The following is a 21,517-nucleotide window of genomic DNA, read 5'->3' on the forward strand; positions in this document are numbered from 1 at the left end:
TCAAACTGCTGCAGGAAAACCTTCCAGTCCTCGTAACAACTTGGGGTTAATCAGCCATTAATTATAGCATTTTGCACTTTGAAAGCACCTTCCATCAAAGGATATCAAAACACTTAAACAGTAGGCTTCACAACATCCCTGTGAGGTAGGTAAGGTATTAATTAGATCCACCTTTCAGAGGGGTAAGTTAACGCACAGAAGCGTTTGGGGTGATTTGACCAACAATCTCTTGGGGCTGTGGCAGAGCCAGGAAGTGACATTGCTCACTGCTCCCATGGAATTCCTGAAGTTGCAGGTACTCAGCAGTTTCTGAGCATCAAGCCATAGGAGTTTCATCTCCCAGACCCTGCTCCAGTCACTACACAGCACAACGTCAGGGTGAAGAAGAAAGCTCCCCCCAATCAGGTATCGAATGCTGCGAGGGTAGTGGAGAACAGAAACCAGTGCCAGCATCCCTCTGGTCCTTACCTTCTTTACTTTCCAACATAGGTTCCTTCATGGAGCTGGCAAGCATGGCCTGGCTCTGTATGGGGCTCTGGGCTGGGCTGATGCTATTGCTCCCATCCGGTTGATCTTTGCCCCTCATTTCTTCTTGCCAGAGTGTGGACTTGGTAGTGGGGACCTTCTCTGCATTAGGAATGTTGCTACTGGTCACAGCCACCTTAGCGGGGCCAGGTTCCTGAAGAGAACAGGAAAGACACTCGGTATCACTGCACATTCTCTACGTCCTAGCGCCAGTCATCCCAATTTACCATAGGCAGGTAAGTCCTTATCTGGAGACACATGGACCACGTTACCTCAAGCTCTTAGACCACATGGCATTTCAATGCACTTACAAAGGGGTGTGTGTATTTCCCTTCCCTGAATGATCTGATTTATATTTCAAATGCTGGCAGGTCTAAGTGCTTCTCCCAAATGGGACAGGCTAATTCAGGGCTTCCTTAAGCAAGGCAGCTAAGCACTGCTCTTACAAAGAAAAAGGAAATGTCTTTAATATGCTCTTCCGAGGGAGGGATCCAAAAATGGCCCATATCTCCCTCTCCGTCCAGCTGGAGAAAGAACCAGAGCAAAGGTAAGCTCACAAATGAAGGAAGCCTACTGACCCTGAGACGAGGCAGATATACATGGTAGGGGCCTCTTTGCTGTGCTGTGCTTTGTTTTCCAGGAGGAACTGCCCCTCCCAGCTCGGCAGACAGGACGCAGCACAATACCAGAGCTTTTAATGTTCATTTCTGTAAAGTTCACGCTCATGAAACCATGAATTAACCGAGCCCTAAAGCTCGGCCAACACACGCCAGCCCTGACTGTGATGCCTGCTGCTGGCCCTTTCCCCAGTAGGCGTGCTATAGGTCTGGTGCATCTGAGGTATGCTGTCACCAGACCAATGAGCACAGCACAGGCATTTGAGATGGATTCTGTTTCAGCGTGATCTTTCTCTAATCTATGGGGATCGGCTTCCTTGAGGGGCTACTGAGGCCTAGCAAACTCACTTCATTTTGACCCAGTCAAGGACAAGAATGCTTGTGAAAGGTCAGTGCTATCACTTGCCACAAAACCACCTCAGTACAGCCCAATAGGTATTATAAACACTTACATGGCAGGAGATGTCTAAGATCTCTCGTTGTTGGTGGAGGATCTTACAAGATTATTATAAAAACACTTTCTTCCCCGAGGATCACAACCACACACACAGAAATCCAGCAATGCAACCACCTCTGAGGCAGAAGGTGGAGATGGGATATTCTGGCCAACCAGGGCATTGAACATACATTCTAAAAACCCTCGATGGATTTATATTCTGTGACATTTAACATATGGGCTACCTGCTTTGACCCCACCACAAACGTCTACTCTGAAGCATCCTCACATTCAAGAAACGTACACATCTACCCCCCATGCCACCTCTCTCTCTCATCTTCTGAGGACTGGAAAGATCAACTTCAGCTGCAAATCATTTCCATTGGGATGGCAGGGAACAGCTGGCCCTGGACACCACTTCAAGTGGAAAGCCGCATCGAACTCTGCATTCTTCGGCCTTGAGCGTGGCTTTCCCATCAAAGCAACGTTTCACAAACTGTCAGCACCTGAGAGAGAAGTGAACCTCGCCAAGAGGGGAGGCTTTGAAGCCCAGCCAGGCCCTGGATCTTGGGAAGCACGGCCAAGAGCGAGAGCTCTCAGACAAACGTGCCTACAATTTGGCAAAGCTGCCCTCGCCCAGTCCATCAACAGTGGATGTGGAGAATGGCCTTGAGCCAAGGCTCCATGTGCGTTGAACTTCTGCCCAGAAGACCTTCTTAGAGACAGGACTTCTAGAGCCCACCGAGTCACATTTCAACAAGGTTCCATTTGCAAGAAGGCGACTATTACCTGACAAATTCCCTGGCTAGAAACAACGAGCACAGTCTACCTCCCGGGGCTCCTCCGGTTTAGACAAAGAAGGGCTTTATGTGACTAGAAAGCAGATAATACATTAAGGGGGTGGGAGGAACACCTGTGTTGCACCCATCCCCCCACTTGAGTATATTTTACAGTTAGAACAGGGGTTATTTTTCAGCTAATACAAGTCCCACCCTCTAGCCTGGTTTTCCAGCTATTTCCTGCCAGGCTACCAGCCCCAAGCCGCACTTCCTGCTGAGAGAGAGATTAGCGGCTTCCCAGCATTACTGCCTGGGAGCCCGGAGACAGGGCTGCAGGTGGAAATGTCACATGCCTTTTTCCTCTGGTCTATACCCATTTTTAAACAGCAGCTCCTCACCTTCACTTTTGCAAGGTGCTGTCCATTTCTACCAACAAGCCACAGAACCCCCGGCTGGTGGCATATGGGCTAAGTCAGTATTCGGAAGGGCTTCTGACTGTCAGCAGCGGGGCACATCTGAGCCCTTCTCACCTGCATGCTGTCGCTGCAGCACAGCGGGTGTAGGGCTTTGACTGATGTATTGACAAGCACAGCAGGGACGCAGTTATTACTGAATGAGCGCTGAAGAGGCGTGAAGCGATGTTTATTAACACCTGAAGCTTAGCTTCTTGACCTTGCGGTTGTTCCCTCCCTCTTCTGCCTGGTCCACCTGATAACCTGGCCCAGCCCACGTCAGCAGATTGATTTATCGTTTATGGCTCAAAGTTACAGCAAAGGGAATAAGAATTTCTGTCCCTCTGATGCAGCCCCCTTACTGGCTGACAGCGTCACTCTGGAACCCCCTCCATGTGCCAGTCTCTCAAATGGATTTTTCTCCCGTTACATCATAAGCAAAACTTTTTTCTGTAAAGGCAGCATTCTGCCTAGGACCTCAACATTTAGATGGTTTCTGTGGAGTTGCCATTAGATAGACCCTGTGTGGGCCCAGAACCTTCCCACTCAGCTCCATCCCCTTTCGCGATCATGTTTAAAAACATGCACTGAACACTGAGCAAGGGGACAATCTCCCGAGAGCTTAAAAAGAAAGAGGTAACAAAGCCACTCTTCACCTGAGCCGAGGCCCTGGAGCCTCCCTAACCTCTGGGAACTGAGTTCAGTACTTGCAGTTAGACAGGAAATTCTGTCCAGGGCCTTTCATTTTGGAAACAGAGGAGCTGTTATTTAGGAGGTATACTGGAATCGCCCCAGTCACAACAATCCTACATAGAGCCAAGAGGTCTTCCATTTTGTTTTTCACTTCAAGGCCTCCTATATCTATCAATCAGATATCCCCACAATCCCTACCCTAGCCTTCTGCCTCCAGCCAAGAAACCAACTCTCTTTCCCTCTATGTGTACACACATCCACACACACACACACACACACACACACACACACACTCACTCTCTAAAGCAAATCCCCTTCCCGCTGTGTACACACATACACACACTTATTTCCCTCAGTCTCCTGCCACTGACAGTCCGGCTCTTAAACCCCCGCTGCCCTTAACATAGGTCCCGTGACCCCTACGCCTCTCTCCTCTACTTTCATTTGCCAGCCAATAAACTGAATTTGCTCACATCAGAAAACATTTTTGTGCAATGGCTTCAAAAAAGAATTAAACCTAGAGAAATTCATTCCTTATTGTTCAACAGCTGAATTAATCATTTATCTGGTCTGGTTTGCAACGAGCCACAAATAAAGAAAAAATGGAAAGCCTTAACGCCTGAGATGGCTAAATGGACATTTACTTTAAAAAGAGAAGAGATATTTAACACAATTTAAAATACAATTTAGGAAATACCAGTTATTTTAAATGCATCTCCAAGTATGACTGGCCCTAACATAAATCAGCAACAGCTGCCATTTTACTCAGTATCCTTGCAACAGGAAGCCCAGTCCACTGACTTAGTTTGTGATGAAGAAAGGACAGTTTAGCAGGTTAATGCATGAGAAGGGATGGAGACGTTCACAACTGGCGTAAAGTTCAATTCTATTAATTAGGGAATTTTTTAGAATTTTTCTTAGAGTCCCTGAGTACTTATCAGAACAAACCAATGATAAATTAACCACAGCCAGAAATAATATTTAAAAAAATTGTGACAGCCCTTCACAATGTCTCTTGACCACTTGACACAGGATGGGCAAATCAAGGTGAATCTTAACTATTGTATTAGGCACAATGGGCTGTAAACCTATAAACTCACTGACTCCCCAAGCACAGTACTTGCTGCTGAGAGTTATCCCACTGAAGTCAACAGGATTGCGTGTGTTATTAAGAAGAAATATGTGTTTGTAGGCTCAGGCCCTTAGATGCTCTGATGATTTTATATATAGAAAAGAATCTGGTCTCTGCTCTCACACGAATATATTATAAATACACCAGTACACGCATATGCCCACATTTTCAAGGATGACTAGCAACTGCCTCAATTTTTAGACACCTCCCCAGAGATATTTTAATGGGTTATTTTCAGAGAGTGAATATTTAACCATCTTCTGAAGGTCCTTTAAGATGTCTCCTACTGGGCACCCAAAGTTACTAATCTCCTTTGAAACTTTAGTCCATCTATGTGTATTAATGAATACGTATACACATATATATCCAGAGAGAGAGAGAGAGAGAGAGATTGAGAAGGACACAGCTGAGCAAAGCAGCACTGCCTAGGCAAGTAGGCAAGATGGCTTCTTTCCGTTTCTTTAGCTGTTTAAATTTTGTATTATAATGTCACCCCTTTGCTGAGTTGTAGCAGATGCCTGGGCCTTGGAGACCAGCTTTCAGTGGGAGCTGAAATCAGCGCAGCACAGAAACAGAAGTCCTGGAACAGTGGTGACAACAAATAGCACGGAGCCCAATCCCTTCTTTCAGGGATCTCTGCCCAAATACCAATGTCCTCGTTTCCAGGGAGCAATTCTGCAACAAGAACTGACTCCAGTTAGAGACATTAAAGCAGAGAGCAAGGTCCCTTGCTGCTCGTCACCCCCAGAAAAACAGCAGAAAACTAGCCACTTGCCTGCATTTCCTTCCAAGATTAAAAAAGTGCTCACATGCTAAGAAAAAACACTATATTTAACAGCGCCATGCACTGACCCCGACTTGATATGGTTTCTGGCTGGGGAAGAGCGGAGATGAGAATTTTCACATTTTTACAATTAGATGAAGCCATGAGAACAAGAGCTGAAATCAGTTTTCCATGGAAGGGCTCATGCCACTTTACTCCAAGGCCAGCAGCAGCTGGTGTGAGAAGACGAGAGCTAAATTCCTATGGCCTGTGCTATGCAGGAGGCCAGACTAGATCATCACAGTGGTCCCTTCCGGCTTAAAAATCAATGTTTCCCAGCCACCTAGAAGTGTTTGCAGGTAAAAGGAAAACAGATCATGAAAGTGATCACAGCAGCCAGTGCTGCTGCAGACAATATTTGCTGCTGGATTAGGGGTATTTTTTTGTTTTCAAAAGGCTCTTTTCCTGCAGAAGGAGAGAGGCCTGACAGGCAGCCAAGTTCAATAGAAGCCCTTTCTTTTCTGGTAACCGTCTCTCCATCCCCTTTAACAAGCTGCACCGAGTTTGTGGTGACAGCTTCTGGCATCGTGGCTTGAACCACTCTAACCACTCCGGTGCTGCATGGCCGGAGCGTGAGGTTGGGATCAGTTCATTTCCAGGCTGCTTTGGGGAGAAGGAGAAAGAGAATTGGAAGCTGTGGCTGCTTTGTATTTGACACAAGGAGGAAAGCAGATGGGGAAGCGGGTAGAGTTGGTGAGGAATGCATGAAGGTAAAGATAAAAAGTCCCACTCTGGCTGGTGCTTAACGCTATCCTGCTGGAGCTGTTCTGGCAAACAAAATCTCTGTAGCAACAGATACACATGGAGTTTCCTGCCTTCCATTCCAGCCCTTGATTATGATGGAAAGCTCCCAGTTTCCTCATTGAGCTTCCTGGCTTTGAGGTTTCGCCTGCATCACCCAGTGACCCAGCTTTAAGCATCTGCTGCACAGCAACTGGTTTGCTCTTCCGTAGAGCAGAATACCGTACAGGATGTGACTAAGTTGGAATCTTTTGTAATATTTTTATGAAGCCTGCGTGTGCCTCGATGTCCCCTATGTGCTGCAGAGTTACCTAGTTTTGGGGGGAGGGGAGGTCTGTTTGCTCTCTGGGCAGCATAAAGCATAGGTGTGAAAGGCACCTAGCTGTCTGGGGCTTGGGCCCCATATTAATGGAGCTCTTGAAAAGACAATGGCAAATCCAATTGCCCGTACATGGACACCTAGCAACCAATGACCCACAGAGATATGGACTTCCCTGCCTCTCCACAGCCCACTAAGCCACATCTCCCCAGCTCAGGAACAACAGGGGGAGGGGTGTGAGGTGGAAGTTAATTTGGCTGCAGGAAGCAGTCGGCTGGGGACACATCTGGATTGAGGCAAAGGGAGGTCAAAGGGACAAGGCTTTGGGCTGTGTGCTGACCAGGATGGACTACACTGTAACTTTCTTTTCTCTTTTCAGAGTAGCAGCCGTGTTAGTCTGTAGTCTGTATCCACAAAAAGAACAGGAGTACTTGTGGCACCTTAGAGGCTAACAAATTTATTAGAGCATATGCTTTCGTGAGCTACAGCTCACTTCATCGGATGCATAGACATAGATGAAGTGAGCTGTAGCCCATGAAAGCTTATGCTCTAATAAATTTGTTAGTCTCTAAGGTGCCACAAGTATTTCTTTTCTCTGTGCTAACCAAGGTCCTCCTATGCTGTGTTCCGGGTGACAAATAAACTGTCTGACAACGCCGGCTGAGTGTTGCTACAGATGCGGACGGCGGAGGTGCATTAATCCTAAGATTGTACAAGTTTCCCTCAGGGGTCTGCCTCAGTTGGACTCACGGTGCGAAGCAGGAGGGCTGAAGGACCAGAGGCCCAGCCTAAGGAGGCGGTGAAGCCATGTGGCTTGCCCAGGAGGAAAAGTGAGACCCCTAGGGGGTCTGGCTCACTGAAGGGGTGCTCCTTGAGACTGCTCCAAAGCTGGGGTCATAGCACCAGTCCTGTGGATCCATGACACAGGGCCCACAAATGTTCCAATACAAAGAGGCCATGCAGGCAGCTGGCCTGAGCCTATGGGCTGCACATTTCCATACATTTTTTAGAATAAAAATTTTAAGAGGCACCTCCAACCCAAATACGGGCCCTGTGCTCGTCCCCTTAGGGAAAGGTTCAGAGAAGCCACACGTGGTCTGAGTTCCCCCGTGGCAGGAGCCCGCCGTTAAGCAACATTGCTCTCGTGCTGCTATGCAGGGTTTTCACACCTTCCCTCTGAAGCTGGCCACTGTTAAGACACACTGGAGTAGAGGGTACTCATATCTGATCCACTTTCCTATGTTCCTATGACAGCTGATAGTCCCAAGGGCTAGCACTCAACAGTCCACATCTGGCCTTCGAGCTGGGCACTGTCTCCCTGTCAGCCGGATAGTACATTTAAGGAGCAGACAGAGGTATGGGACAGTCTCAGACAGTGCTTGTTGAATTCCTTACAGACATCCCTCAAAGGTTTGGGACAGACGCGGGCCTAGGCCAAATGCACTCAACTCTAGGACAGTGCCAACTCAGATGCTGACTTCAAAGAAGCGCTCAGGAATTCAGATGCTCCTCTGAGCTATCCAACCCAGCTGAGCCGCCAGCATCAAAGAGCAGGAGCTGGAAGTCTGAGGGAATGGAGAGAGTTCTGGGGTGGCAGCTGCTTCTGTCTAGGACCCAGCAGGGCAAAGGGCTGTCTGGAAAGTGGAAGTTACACCATAAATAGATTCCATGCTCCTTTCTAAAGATTTGGGGGAAGGTCTGGGGTGAGGAAGGAGAAGATTCTCATTTGATCAGTTACTAGTCTCAGCCCCATGGGTGCTGGCCCTTTGTTACAATGCTGCCTTCCAGTTAAGACACACCATGGAGTGGAAACCCAAGACAACCTCTGTGCTCAATTCAAGCAGAGACAAGGGCTGCGGCAGCACCAGGGCTGCTTAAGGAACGTGGAGAGATTTGCAAGACGAAGGGTGGGAAAGGTTTATTAATTGATCTTGTTGTGTCTAATTATTCCTACTAAACCCTTCAAGGGCCAATCTGGACAACGTCCTGGACTCCCATTCTCGGTGACGGGGAGGTGCTCAGCACCACGCAGGATGGAGCCCTTATTCAGCTGATCTAAGAGCAAAGTGCCCCAAGTGATCTTACTGCTGGGGGGCCTGGCTTGAATGGAGTACGAGTGATGCTGTTGAATTGTGGGTATTAACCTCTGGGCCACCCTCCGAGCCCAACCCCCTGAGTGGCATGCGGCACTGTTTTCTGGGCAGTTACCTTCACATACTAGGACATGGCATAAGAGTGGACAGAAATACACAAGCTCAATACCTCACTGCCTTCAAGAAAGAAAGGCTGTTGTGGAGAGCAGCGGGGTGGGAGGTAGTAAGGGGAAGCATTACACCAGCTCTGATGGAGCAGAGTTAGAAGAGAGAAAAGAGGATCATTCTCAGGGCACTGAGAGCTCCTGCAAAGGGATAAGTGGGGTGCTGGAGAGGCATGACACAGCCTTCCTCCATGAAACCTAAGAGGAGAGGAAGAGACCAGCTAACAGAGGACAACTGTGACAGCCATCAGGATTCCATGGAGGCCTGGGGAAGACCTCCGAGAGCAGCCAAGGGCCAGGGAGCTGAAGCAGAGAAATAAATAGAAAACATGAGCTCATCCACCGTGAGCTCTCAGTACAGAGGCAGCTGAAGTACAAACCTGGCCCCATCAGGGGACCTGGCCTGGACTACACACCCAGTGCTGGCATCCAGGCAGGAGGGTCTGTGCTTTGGCATTTTGCTGCAGGTGACAGAGGTATTCTCTATTCCCACACTAAGCCCCTAGCTTGTGCCTAAGGCAGCGAGACACAAGGTTGCGCCCCACTGGGCCCCCACACGCCCCATCCTTGGGGACACCTGGGCAGCCAGGCTCAGTCCTCCAGGGAGCCAGGGCTTCTGCACCGCCTCCGCGTGGGCAGGGTGCATCCTCTCCAGAGCCACTTGCCTTATTTGGTGCTCAGGAGCTCAGATCCTGTACAGTTTCCAAGCAGTTGCCATGGTGATGAAACGTAACCCAAAATGATGTTATTCTGGCTGCATTTTTCCCCCTCTCAAAAGCAGGCAGCTCTGGGAGCTGGGTTTGTGCTGGGTAACGTTTCCTCAGTCAACACCATTCCCTTTCTTCCCCCCAGCCCCCAATGTGCAGGGAGCTTCTGGGCCACAGCCCCTGCACAACCAGATGCGATTTCCCAGAATGCCCTGAAAGCAACACACTGGGGCATCAATGCTTCCAGTTCAAGTCCCCACAGAGGGGTCCGGGGTTGGGTTCACGGCTGGGAGGTTAGAGGTCAGCATCTCTGTTGAGCTGGTGGTTCTCACTGATGACGGGAGAGGGGAAAGCCCCCAGGACAGAACGGGTGTCAGCATAGCATCACCACATCCATGGCACTCGGGAGCCAACATTTCCCCACAAGGTTTCCTGGGGCCAGTTCCAAGTCCTCACCACACTCCAGGGGGCTGTTCAGAAGACCCAGCATGAGGTGTAGGAGCGTCTTCCAGAAGGGAGGCAGAGGGGAAGAACTGGCCACAGATCATCTATGTAAAGAGTTGATCCCCTTCCTCTTCTTCCTCCCATCCTGTACCCCTCAGAGGGCCTAGGGTGGGACCTGAGGAAGCCAGAGCTCTGTTGCCTCCCACTCCTGGCTGCTGGGGGCAATCCACAGGTGTTCCATGTGAAGCCACACCCCGCTCTCCTCAGGTGCCCAGATCTGACCCTTATATGGGAATCCCAGGAGAAAACAAATGGCTCACAGGTAACCATCTGTGAGTGCCCAGGCCTGCTGGGTGAATTCCTCCAGTCCAACCACCTCTGCCCTGCTGGCCAGCAGCTCCAGGACACACACTCACATGAGCCAAGGCTGTTTGCAGCCCCAGAGAGGAGAGATTATTCCAGCCGAGGGGTGGGATTCCGAACCTGTGGGTTTCTCCCAGACTCCGTCCATTTGGGAGACACGGGCAGGAATGAGTGGGTCATGGGCAGCCCCAGCTTTTACCATTTATAGTCAAAGCAAGCACAGAGCTGTCGCTGGGTCCCTGGAGAGCACAGCTCCAGCCCCCAAAACTCCCAGCTCAGCCCTGGCCTTCATTATTTTCCTTTCATTCTAGTTATCTCCAGGGTCATCTCATGCAGGGAAACTGAAGCCCTGTGGAATTTCTTCCCGGACCCTATGAGGGCTGCGAACATCCAGGATCGCTTCCTCCTCTTCCCATCCTCCCTCCCCCTCTGCACACATGCCCCCAAGCCCAAAAGATACTGTTCAAAGCTTTGTAATTGTCTGTGGGGCTGGCCTGTGCATTAGAGAAGGTAGCTGGAGAAGTGGCGAGCTTCCCACCATGCCACACCCTCTTCCTTATGCACCTACCTAAACCCAAGCACTTCCAGCCCTACTCCTGGCTGTAGACCCTTCTCAGATATACAACCCTGCACATCCCCTTGCCATTCAGCCAGCACGCACAGAGGGAACCAGGCCTGGGAGGAAAGGGGAAAAGCAGGGAAGATGCATCCTTCTTGCTTTCTGGGAAAGTAACTCAGCCAGATCTGAGAAACCAGATGGGGAGGGGGACGACCAGGGGTTTAATGCAGCTGCTGTAGCACTGGCTGCTATGGGGAGTTTTAGAGCCAGGCTAATGAGCACTAATACAGCACTTTCATCTTCGAAACTGGGGGAGGAGCAGTGAGCTCGGAAAGTGACATCCGGAAATTAATTCACACCATCGTTGCTGCACTGGCTCCTCCATTTTACCGCTCTGCACACCCAGGAACAGGAGCGTTTTAAAGGGCCAGAAGCCCATTTCTCATCTCAACTGGGCTAACAAGACAGATGTTCCCAGCCGTCCTTGGAGACCAGCTGGGGCCCTGGGAGAGAGCCAATGTGAGGAGACAGACCATTCCTGGCTCTCCACTCTAGTCCCAAGGGATCCAGCCCCTGGAGAGAACTCTGGATCATAGTGAATGACAGGGGGTCACTGCCTGGGGTTACCTGCGGGGTTGGTGGCTCTACCTTCCTCTTCTTCTTCTGATTCTGCTTGTTTGTCCTCGGGTAGACGATCAACATCTCCAGCCACCTGCAAACAAACAGAGAACTACAGTAAGGTCCTCCCCAAGGAGCAAGACGGGCAGCAACAGGGGAAAGGCACTGGCTGGACAGCCCGGGAAAGAGCTCACTCCCAGCAGAACTCAGTGTCCTCTGGATTCCCAGTCATTGGGCTGGCCAGGGAGGCACTTGGCTTTTAGACCTGCATTGCTTTAGTTTGCCCCCTCTTGGCTGGGCACAGGGTCATGGAAGATGCTGTCTGAACTCTCAGCTCCTAGTGTAATAACGCTTTATGCTTAGCTGCTATTGTAAAAGGATGTGGGGGAGCCCAGAAAATAGGTTTGGGGATAGCACAGAACACCCCCAACTTCACCCCAACTCGGCTTAGAGTCCAGAACGCAATACCACTGGGTGCCAAGGATATATGCCAATACATGTGGACACCTGGAGGTCCTTGGTTAAGGAGTGACTTGATCACAGTCTCTTAAGAATTTGACAGAGGGTTCTTCAAGGTAGCAGACAAGGTATAACGTGATCCAGTGGCTGGAAGCTAAAGCTAGACAAATTCAGACGGGAAATCAGGTGCAGGTTCCCAAACTTTTTTTGCTGCACTCCCCTTCAGAGATTTGTGTCCCAATATGTGCCCCCCAATTGATCCTCCCTCATCCCCTCATTGCTTTACCCTCCCCCACCCCCCTCTTCCAGCCTGGGCCCCTAGCAAGCCCCTCTTCCCCCACAGCTGGGCTGCAATCCCTACTGGGCTGTGCCTGCTGACTCCACTCACTGGCTCCAGCTGCTTCCTCCATGCTGCTGCTGCCACCGTCGCCTGGACTCGGGTCCCTGCACCACTGCCACCGGCCCAGCATTCCCCCCCCACACACACACACCCTGCATGTGCTGGGGGAGAGGAGGGGAGTAACAGGTACTGCAGAAGTAGGCTCGCTCTCCAAATCCAAATCCTCCCACCCCCAACCCACGCCAGTAATCGCTTCCCTTGTGTGCCAGCTGCTGCCGCTGCACCTGCCTCCAGAGAGGCGCTGTCTCAACCAGCTTCTGCTTCCTGGAAAGCAGCGAGGACGCGGGAAGGTTCTGTTTTACCCACACCTTCCTGATAAGCAAGGGGCATGCCCTCCAGTTAGAAAATCTAGGCTCTAGTTCGAACAGGAATTAACTCTGGGAAGCTTTAGGGCCCGTGTTATACAGGAGAGCAGACCAGGTGACCACAGTGATTCCTTCTGGCTATACAATCAATGACTCTACATTGTAATAACTGAGCCTACAAATTCATTCTGATTGTGAGCTCAACTGTAAGGAGTGAGTGAAAGTTCATAACCACCTAAAACAAATGCTGATGGAAATAGGTAGAACAGGGAGACAAAGACTGAATGAATCCAAACGGAAAGACCCACTGATATAACTCAAAGACTGTGTTAAGATCATGCCTGGTAAACAGAAAAAGTGCAGGACTGGAAATCAAGGTGTCATGGCGTCCAAAATTGGTGCGTTGGAAATGAGGCCTAATTGGTGGACAAGATAACGAGGGAATGGGCTGTTCCACCAATCAGTGGGGGCCTTCACAGAAAAGCTTTTGGGGAGAAACATTAGAAGACACAGATGCCGGCTGACTGAAAGACAGGAGAACAGGAAGGAGTGAGCTTCACCATCATTCCTGGCTGCCACTCCCACCATCTCCTGCTACCCTGGGATCCACTGTTGCTGGATCTTCATCATCCTGAAAGATGTTCTGACCACATCAGACCAAGAGAGGGACCCAGATGACATTGCCATCTTCACTGGCTCTGGCTAAATCCCAACTACCACCCAGGATGTGAGATTTGTTTGTTCCAGCCCCTGTCCTCTTGTGGGTCCTTTTCCTCCCCCATCTTATTTCTTCTTCCGATCTCTCTCCTTCCGCCTTCTGTCTAATAAAAGTCAGGCTTAGTCAGCCACAACTGGATACTCTTCAATACTGCTATCAGCCTGTGACCAAAGAGGCAGCTAAAAGCAATGCTCTAAACAGCCCAGTGCTGATTGCAGTTTGCCAGGCCTCAGTGTGAATAGAAGACTGTGTGCTGTGCGATTGCAAGCGAAAGTCAACGCCAGAGACAGAAGCTGAATTTTCTCTCCTTGCTGTTCTTCTCTCTCCTCTCATGCATGTTTGTCTTGTGTCTTTTAGGAAATGGGATGAGACCAACAGCTCCAGCCCAGCTCAAATCCCTTTCTCCTTTCCCCAAAAGGGCAGTTTTTACCATCTAAGAGACTGTCAAAATAATTCCTTCCAAAGGCTTTCCACAGCTAACGGGAAAGGGAACAAGGGACGTTGCTAAAATGAAACCTTCATACTCCAAATTTCAAAGGCTTTAACTGTTTTTCCTTCTTTCCTGTATCTTCATTGAAAATCTTTTTTTAACCTGTTACTGATGTGTTTGCCACAGTACTAAGCAGGCTGAGGTCTTGTATACTGAACCTCGTAAACAACCACTGTTTAATGTTGGACAGTGACCTGGTCATGTTAACACCTTTGCCTCTTTGGGCCCATATAGTCCATCTAAATTAATACAAGTGTCCCCTTCCTGGACCCACAGAATACCCATTCTTCCCTCACCCGCTCTTCCCTCCATGAAGAGCAGAGCATGGTAGCTTGTTCCAGCTCATAGGTGGGTTTGACCACGTTATCGGTTGGATGCTGTATTCTGAAGCCATATTACTCTGCAAGCAACCTCTCCACTGCCTTCCAGCAATGCAGTGAATGTCATCAGAGCTTGGGTGGCGTCAGCATTTCCATTACTAACCCATATTTTCAGGGGTTTATAACTTGACCATAAAAGCTCCCTCCGAGCAGGAACTTGGCACGCACAGAATCTCAACTTCTCGGAGCTCATTAGGGACAACATAGCAAACAATACCCAGAAGTTCTGCATCTTCCCAATAGACAGTAACCACAGCCTGAGGAGGAAGAGTTCTTTTTGCAAAGGTTGGGGCTGGGGTGGGGCGGAAGAGACCCAGCAACACAAAGCTACATAGCAACTCAAAAGACATGAAGTGCAGCACAGAATTCCAGGACCACACAACCCCACCTGCCACCCTTGTCTCTTAGTTCTGAGTTACAGCCCCTCCAATAGAACTGCGGTGCCAACCCCAAAAGGAACCAGCATTGAGGTCACAGGCAAAATGAGTTTGCTGGGTCTCATCCTAGTTCAAGTGAAGGTTTGGCCTCATCGGAAAAAAACACAAACCATTTGGCACAGTCCCTTCTCAAGAGAGGGGAAAGACAGAAATGATACGGGGGGAGGGAGGGAAGGGAAGGAAAAGAAGAGACTGTAGGACAGGACCGGGATGCATCAGGGAAACCTCACAGACCAACCTACTGGAATGTATCTGCTAGACAGGGCTGTCTGACTTCCGCTTTCAGAAATGCAAATGTTAACTCCATGCTCCCACTGCATTTTATTGTAGAGTAATCCACAAAACAAACAGAAAGGAAATTCAGCATTAAAAAGGCCAGCCCTTGCCATGAGTCAGTTGTATTGTGGATTCCTTTACTGGCTCTTGTCATGTCCAGATAAGCAGCCCATACATCTCAATCAACCTGGTTGCAATCAGGATCCAATGGCTGCTCCAGATGTTTCGTGCTTCGCTTCACCTAATTTCCTCCCCTCCCCCCCCCTCGGGTTGAGTGTGTGTGCGCAGCTGTCGCACGAGTTTTGGGACAACCACATCAAGTGGGTTTTGGTTAGGCAATAAATATCAGAAGCACGCAATGGACGTAAGACAACTCTCTGAATACGGGAATCTTAGCAGAATGCTGCAATTGCAAAAGAAAACTACCATGGCTTGAAACCAAGTGGGATGATTAATGCCATGGTTGGAGGCAAACGCAGAGTTTCAAAATAAGATGCACAAGAAACCAGCCCCACTTTGCTTTGCAGCATGCTGGTCTCTTAGCACTACCCGCAGGGAGCAGAGTGGGGTAGAGTAATGGAAGGCAGAGCTGGATAGTGGAGCATGGGAGAAAGGGGAAGTCAGGAGATACCAGAAACAACTGCGTGACTGGGCACAGCACAGGGATCAGGGGAAGAAGGGAGGGGAAAACATTTTTGCCAATGCTTCAGGGCATGACCAAAGCACAGCAGGAGAGTCTTGGGGGAAGCATGAAAGTGTCTGTAACATCGTAGGGCATAGCCAAGCGGGAGAAACAGACCCCAAGGGGAGTTGCGAGGAAGGGGGAGGCTGGTGTCCCATGATGCCATAGGGCAGGGGAAGAGTCGGAAAGCAGAGCTCAGGGGGAGATCCCCGCCTGTATCCAGTCAATATCACCACACAGGGGAGAGAAGGAACCTCCAGTGGAGCAGATGTTAGCTGGAGACCCAGAGCGGGTGAAGCAGGAGCGAGCACTGTACAACGGGCCCAGGGACACTCTGCTCACTCCCCTCTGCCTCTCACTTTCGGTTTCCTTCAGCTTCCGAACTGATCATTACATGATCAGTCAGAGGTTTATAGAAGTGAGACCACCACCGCCTCCTCCACAACAAGGAAGAGCCCCGTTCTTCCCCGCTGACCTGCCAGCCAGCCCAGGAGCACAAGTGCAGACAAAGCACAGACATCTAACTATGGTGCCACCGGGATTATGGCTTCAAGGTTTTAGTGCAGACAAGGCTGCTGATTAGCCTCCCACTCCACCAAACACAGGACACTACTGGCTTATCCAAGGGCTTTGCTGGCACTCATCAGCACCTCCTCCTGTAAGAAGAGATCCCAGCCTCCCAAATTCCTGTCACTCCCCAGCCTCAGGAAGGGAGTCCCAATCTTAATTAAAAATCAAAGCATCAGCCCCTCTCTACTGGGAGCCCCATTTGGTGCTGGGAACAGAAATCCCATTGGCTGCTCCCTCTGGCAGGAAGAAAGCTCACTGGGGCAGGGAAATCAGAGTGTCTTTGGAAGAAGGTTTGAGAGTAAGGCCTGGCACCAGTGAAGTGGGGATGGAAAAAACAGGAGGGGGGAAGGGAGAAATCATTTTACACGTAGGCCATCCGTAGAATTGTGCCCCCTTCCCCTCTGGGACTCTGCCAGAGGAGAGGATATGGTAGCGCTGCTGACTATTGCCCTCCCAGCTGTTCATTCTTGGCATCCCCAACATATCATCTCATCTTCCATATGGCCAGGGAGGGGATTTGAGGCAGGCTCCTCAGCATCTCAGCTCCACAGCTGGAGGGGGCCCCCTAAAAACAAGCTGCCAGCACAGCTCCTGGCTGACTGCAGCCTTCAGAGCTTCCTGGTTTGGGAGGGGCAGGAAGGACTCAGGGTTGAGAGAAACGTAAGAGTCCATAGCGCAAGATAAACAAGAGATCCCAAGCCCAGTCTGAGATCCAGTTATTCCTTACGGTGTGCAAAGTGCACGCCCCCAGTGCTATGGAAACAACCAAGAGGCTTGCAAGATGCCAAGGTACAAGGTCTTTGTCCTACCCAGATATAACACAGCAAGTGTAGAGAGCAAACCGTGAGAGGGGAGAAAAGGAAGAGACGAGGGGAGACAATCTGGGCTCTTCTGTTTGCTAAAAGAGCTGGTTGAGTTCTTTCATGTGAAAACCTTTCCTGTCCCATCAGAAAATGCAGTTTTGTCAGAATCAGAGTTTGCTGGGGCAGGATCAATGCCAATTTGGATTAAATTTACCTAGCGGAGAATCAAAATCAAAACTGTTGTTTCATAATGTCAAATTGTTTCATTACGATAGAAAAAAGCATCAACAATTTTTGTTCCAACATTTCCACCCTGAAGAACTTCTTGGAAACTTGCATAGTAGGAGACTTTTCGCTCTTTCAACTTGCTATTCTGATACGGAACAAAAACTAATTCCAAGACACTGATATTTCCCCTGGGATGACAATTCTGCTCTTAACCAGCTCCGTTTGCTCTGCTAACGTCTGCTAGCACAGCATCAGCATGCCAGGCGAGGGTCCTGTCCCAGGGAGCTTACATCTGAAGGAGCCAATGCATAGAGGGGAAGTTATAACTATGGAATCGGATGGTGACTCTAGCATGGGCTTGGCAGTACCGTGAGCTTGATTTGGATTGGGTGTGAGGGAGGGGATACTTTTGGCAATGGGGAGGGGCAGAGTAGTGACTAGCGGTGGAGCACTAGATGAAGAAGGTACAGAGCACTGCCTCTGCACAGGTAAAGGGAAGCAGCCCAGGAGAGGAGACAGCAACAGGGACAAGGAAAGATCTCCAGGTGCAGCACTGTACTGGCATGGTTCTTCCATGCCCGAGTCTCACCATGAGAAGACAGCTGACCCTGTCGGCTCTCAGTTGCCCTGCTCAGCAGCTCAGTACAGGCTCAGCCTCCCTATTCAATCAAAATAAACCTGAGCTTCCCTTTCTGTCTCACCCCACTAGGGGAGAGGGAGCATTCATCCCAGGCCTGAAGATGGGGAAACATACAAGGAATTCTCTCTATTTAGCAGCCCAACCTTCAGTGTTTCTAAGCGACTGAGCATCAGCAGCGGGCATAGGAGAGAAGAGTTATTTCATTTTAGTTTTCCTCTTAAGGCCAGTTGCTCTGCTGGAAGCCTGGCAGCAAGCAATCCAATTACAGGAGAAAGTGATCAACCAAACCTTTTCCACTTTCCTTCCCACAAAGGACGAGCAGAGAGAGCTACCCAGCTGGGATGACAAGAACAACACAAGAGAGTAAAACATGAGGGGAGGGAGCGGGGGGAAAATGTGCCAGGCAACAGTTCCCTGGAGACGAGACGGTGCCCTGTGGAACTGCTAGAGGGAAGCATGGCTCAGAATCATTAGACCCAACATTCAGGGGTAGAGGGGGTGTTTAAAAACAACATAATTAATAGAAACACCATGAAATCTAACAATAAATCCCCTGCAACCCAGTGACTATGAACTGCTCCCAGACGTTAGGTATTCAGTGGCCTAACGTGAACCTTTAGCGGGTCTCACACCATCTCCTAGCAGGCAGGCATCCATGTTATTGCCACAAATTGTATTGATCAGAACTTTGTGGGCAGCCTGTGAAAAAGCATGAGGGATGGAGACACCACATAGAAGCAACAGAGGGAACTAAACAGAGTGGGGATGGGAGGGGCAGAGAAGAGCAAAACAGACTATGCCATGGGCTGTCAAATTCACAAAGCCAACCTGATTTCTCTAATCCCTTTCAGTCACAGGGACTTTCCTCGGGCGGTCACCTGTAACAGCAGAAGGTATAACATTATCAGACAGAGGTCTGATTTAAGGGATGGGTCCCTTCAAACATTTCCTGGCAGGGTCAGTCCCTGCAGCTGGGTGCTAGAGTATGAGAAACAAACATGCTATCAAGAAATTGAAACAGATCAATTTAGTTCTACTCTCAGATCTGAGCAAAGAGCAAGCAGTGAACAAGCCACACAAATGGTGGCAAGGCTGATCGGGCACGTTCCATTCTCTCTGCGTTAGACCCACGGGTCAGGAGAACTTTGCTATCCACAAGGGCTCCCTTTAACGTTGCAATAGGGGGCTCCGTGGAAAGCCACCGCACGGCTCACAAGTTCCATCTGATTGAAGGTGCATTCTACGGAATCGGATTATTGCATTTAGTGCTATGAAGGTCTTCAGACCAACATTTTCCAAGACAGCTGCACAGTCTGTGATGGGAACCCAGAGAAGGGACTCTCGGATTTGAATGCCCAGTGACGCTGCTTTTCTGATGGGAGGTGCCACCTTCTCTCAATCCCTGCATAGAAATAGGAGAGAGAAGCCATCCAGCAATTAAGAAGCAAGAGAAGAAATGAGGAAAGCCAGGGGGCATATTAAATGGATGCTGAAGTGCACTGAAGTTGAAAAGCAGTAAGTGCCTGGCCCGCAGCCAGCCTCCAACTCCAGATTACAACCACCTCAGTATTAACCTGCCCGAACAGGACATTGCCACTTGCTCAAATACTTGGGAAGTGTTGGAGGACTCTCGAAAGAGGTGGACACTCATATACTAGCAGCTGTTGCCATGTTTCAGGCCCTTCAATGGCATCCGTGGGGACATCATGACAACAAGTTTGCTACACAGCTCCGGATCTATAAAACCGTGGTTAAACTACCTCTCTTGGTTGTTCCGCAGTGAAACATGGGCACTGAAGAAGGCTGAAGAGTGACAGATTGAGGTTTTTGATTCTCATCATTTTCATCAGGTATAACAGAGGAATAGAAGGTATATTAAGTAATCAGGACAAGAGCAGTGATGCTGGGTTTGGTTCCAAATATCTTCAACTGCCTCCATCAGCACTAGTCTGGTTTTGGTGGCTTGCTTGGTATGTGCATATTTTTAGGATGGAAGACCAACAAATTCCAAAGCAAGGACTGCTGCTCACAGCTGACAATCATGTGGTCGCCAAAAGCTTCAATGGTACGGTGAGATCGCCGGTGACGGACGTCAACTGAATATTCAGCCACACCTCCTAAGGACATCGATAGAGATGTCCCTTTGGGATCTGCCACGATGCTGACGACAAAGACGACTACTCCAAGTCCTGCAGTTATTAATGACATGTTCATGAGGGGGACTAGCCAGCTGGGTCATAGATCAGGATACTGCGGTATAAGAAGCACAGACTACAGCAACATGCCTCCTCCTTAGTGCCGATCCTTCCCTAACCTACCCCTTTCCAGGCTCCTGTCCCTTCCTGACCCCCCGCAACTTCATCCCTACCAGCTTCTTGACTGGTCTTGTAAATGGCCAGTATTTGTTACCACAAAGATACAATCCATTGACGAGACAGACCAGGGACATCACTTTCCAAGCGCTGTGAGCCAGTTCCATTTTCAAAACACTTTGCAAATGCTACAGTGTGTTTAAAAATTCTCCCCTTCCATAAGCCTCCTTCCCGCAGTATGTCAATAGGTAAGATGTACATCAATGGGAAACAACACAAAAAAAATCAACCCTCTGACCAAAATTTTCAGAAGTAACTAGAGATTCTGGGTGTCTCAATTCTGGGGTACCACCAGAGACACCTTAAAAACGGACCTGATTTTCCAAAGGCAGATGTCTGAGTTTCAGAATGTGCTGGAGAAGAGCCCAGAAGGGTGCACTCCCAACTTCAGGACTTAAATGCTCCATCACTGATCATATCCCTGCTGAAGTCATGCATGATTCTCATGCAGTCAGTCAGTCCCCTACGGGCAGTCACACTGCTCTATTATAAGTGCCAGAGGTCTGTGGGGATCTGGGGACAGGAGAGGAGAGAGAAGAGGAAAACTAGCCAAGTGGGAAAGGGCAAAAGTCAGTGGAAGATAAATGTCTGCTGTTAAGGGGGAATTACAAGCAGCCCATGGTATCATCAAATCCAACCATTAGCAAGCAGTTGCCAGTATATTTTCAGTCTCAGTGTAATCCTTCCAGTTTCTTCCCCAGAGTATGTCTTTATGCCCATCTGGTCCAGATGTGCAGCGCACAATATGCCAGCACAGCCCCTGTGCTCACTGTTGAACTTGGCAAGCTGGACTGTTTTGGCTTCCAATGCCAACGAGCACAACAGTGATAAAGGTGGGCTTTGCTTTCCACCCAGCCCCACAGCCTCTTGCAGAGCATCACACTAGAGAGTGGCAGGGCTTGGCTGCCAGCTGGATTCAGGAGGCACCAATGCAATTAGAGCCTCTCTGATATTAGAGGTTTATCACCCTCATAATACCCATCATTAAATATATGCACATCGCAGAGCTGCCCTGCCAACCAAGCGCCAAATGGTCAAACACTTTGACACTGATGCTGGCAGATGGCCCAGGTATGGGCTGCACACACACTCCTAGCCATCGCTCGGGCTTCCTGGAAAATGCAGGATTGGAGCTCAGACCACAGAATCCATCCCCTTCCCAAAGCAGGTTCCTGCCTCACTTCCCTCCCGACATCCTGTATCAGACACTGATCAGAGCCAAAAGGCAGGTACTGTGCAGAGCAAGGCAGAATTCTGGAACAGAGCAATTTCTGTAGACCTGCAGCTATACA

General features: G+C 49.5%; 1 protein-coding gene across 8 annotated transcripts in view; it reads right to left on the reverse strand.

Moving 5' to 3' along the window:
* Positions 1 to 21,517, reverse strand: part of MPRIP (myosin phosphatase Rho interacting protein) — a 172,492-nt gene that overhangs the window by 63,961 nt on the left and 87,014 nt on the right. For all 8 annotated transcript variants that reach the window (XM_074965110.1, XM_074965111.1, XM_074965114.1 and 5 more), the window contains 2 exons: positions 11,475 to 11,559; positions 469 to 679 (listed from right to left, as the gene is read on the reverse strand). In XM_074965110.1, coding sequence (XP_074821211.1) covers positions 469 to 679; positions 11,475 to 11,559 — 296 coding nt within the window. The remainder of the gene's footprint in view (positions 1 to 468; positions 680 to 11,474; positions 11,560 to 21,517) is intronic.

Source organism: Natator depressus, chromosome 10 (assembly GCF_965152275.1).
Source record: "Natator depressus isolate rNatDep1 chromosome 10, rNatDep2.hap1, whole genome shotgun sequence".
Taxonomy (NCBI): domain Eukaryota; kingdom Metazoa; phylum Chordata; order Testudines; family Cheloniidae; genus Natator; species Natator depressus.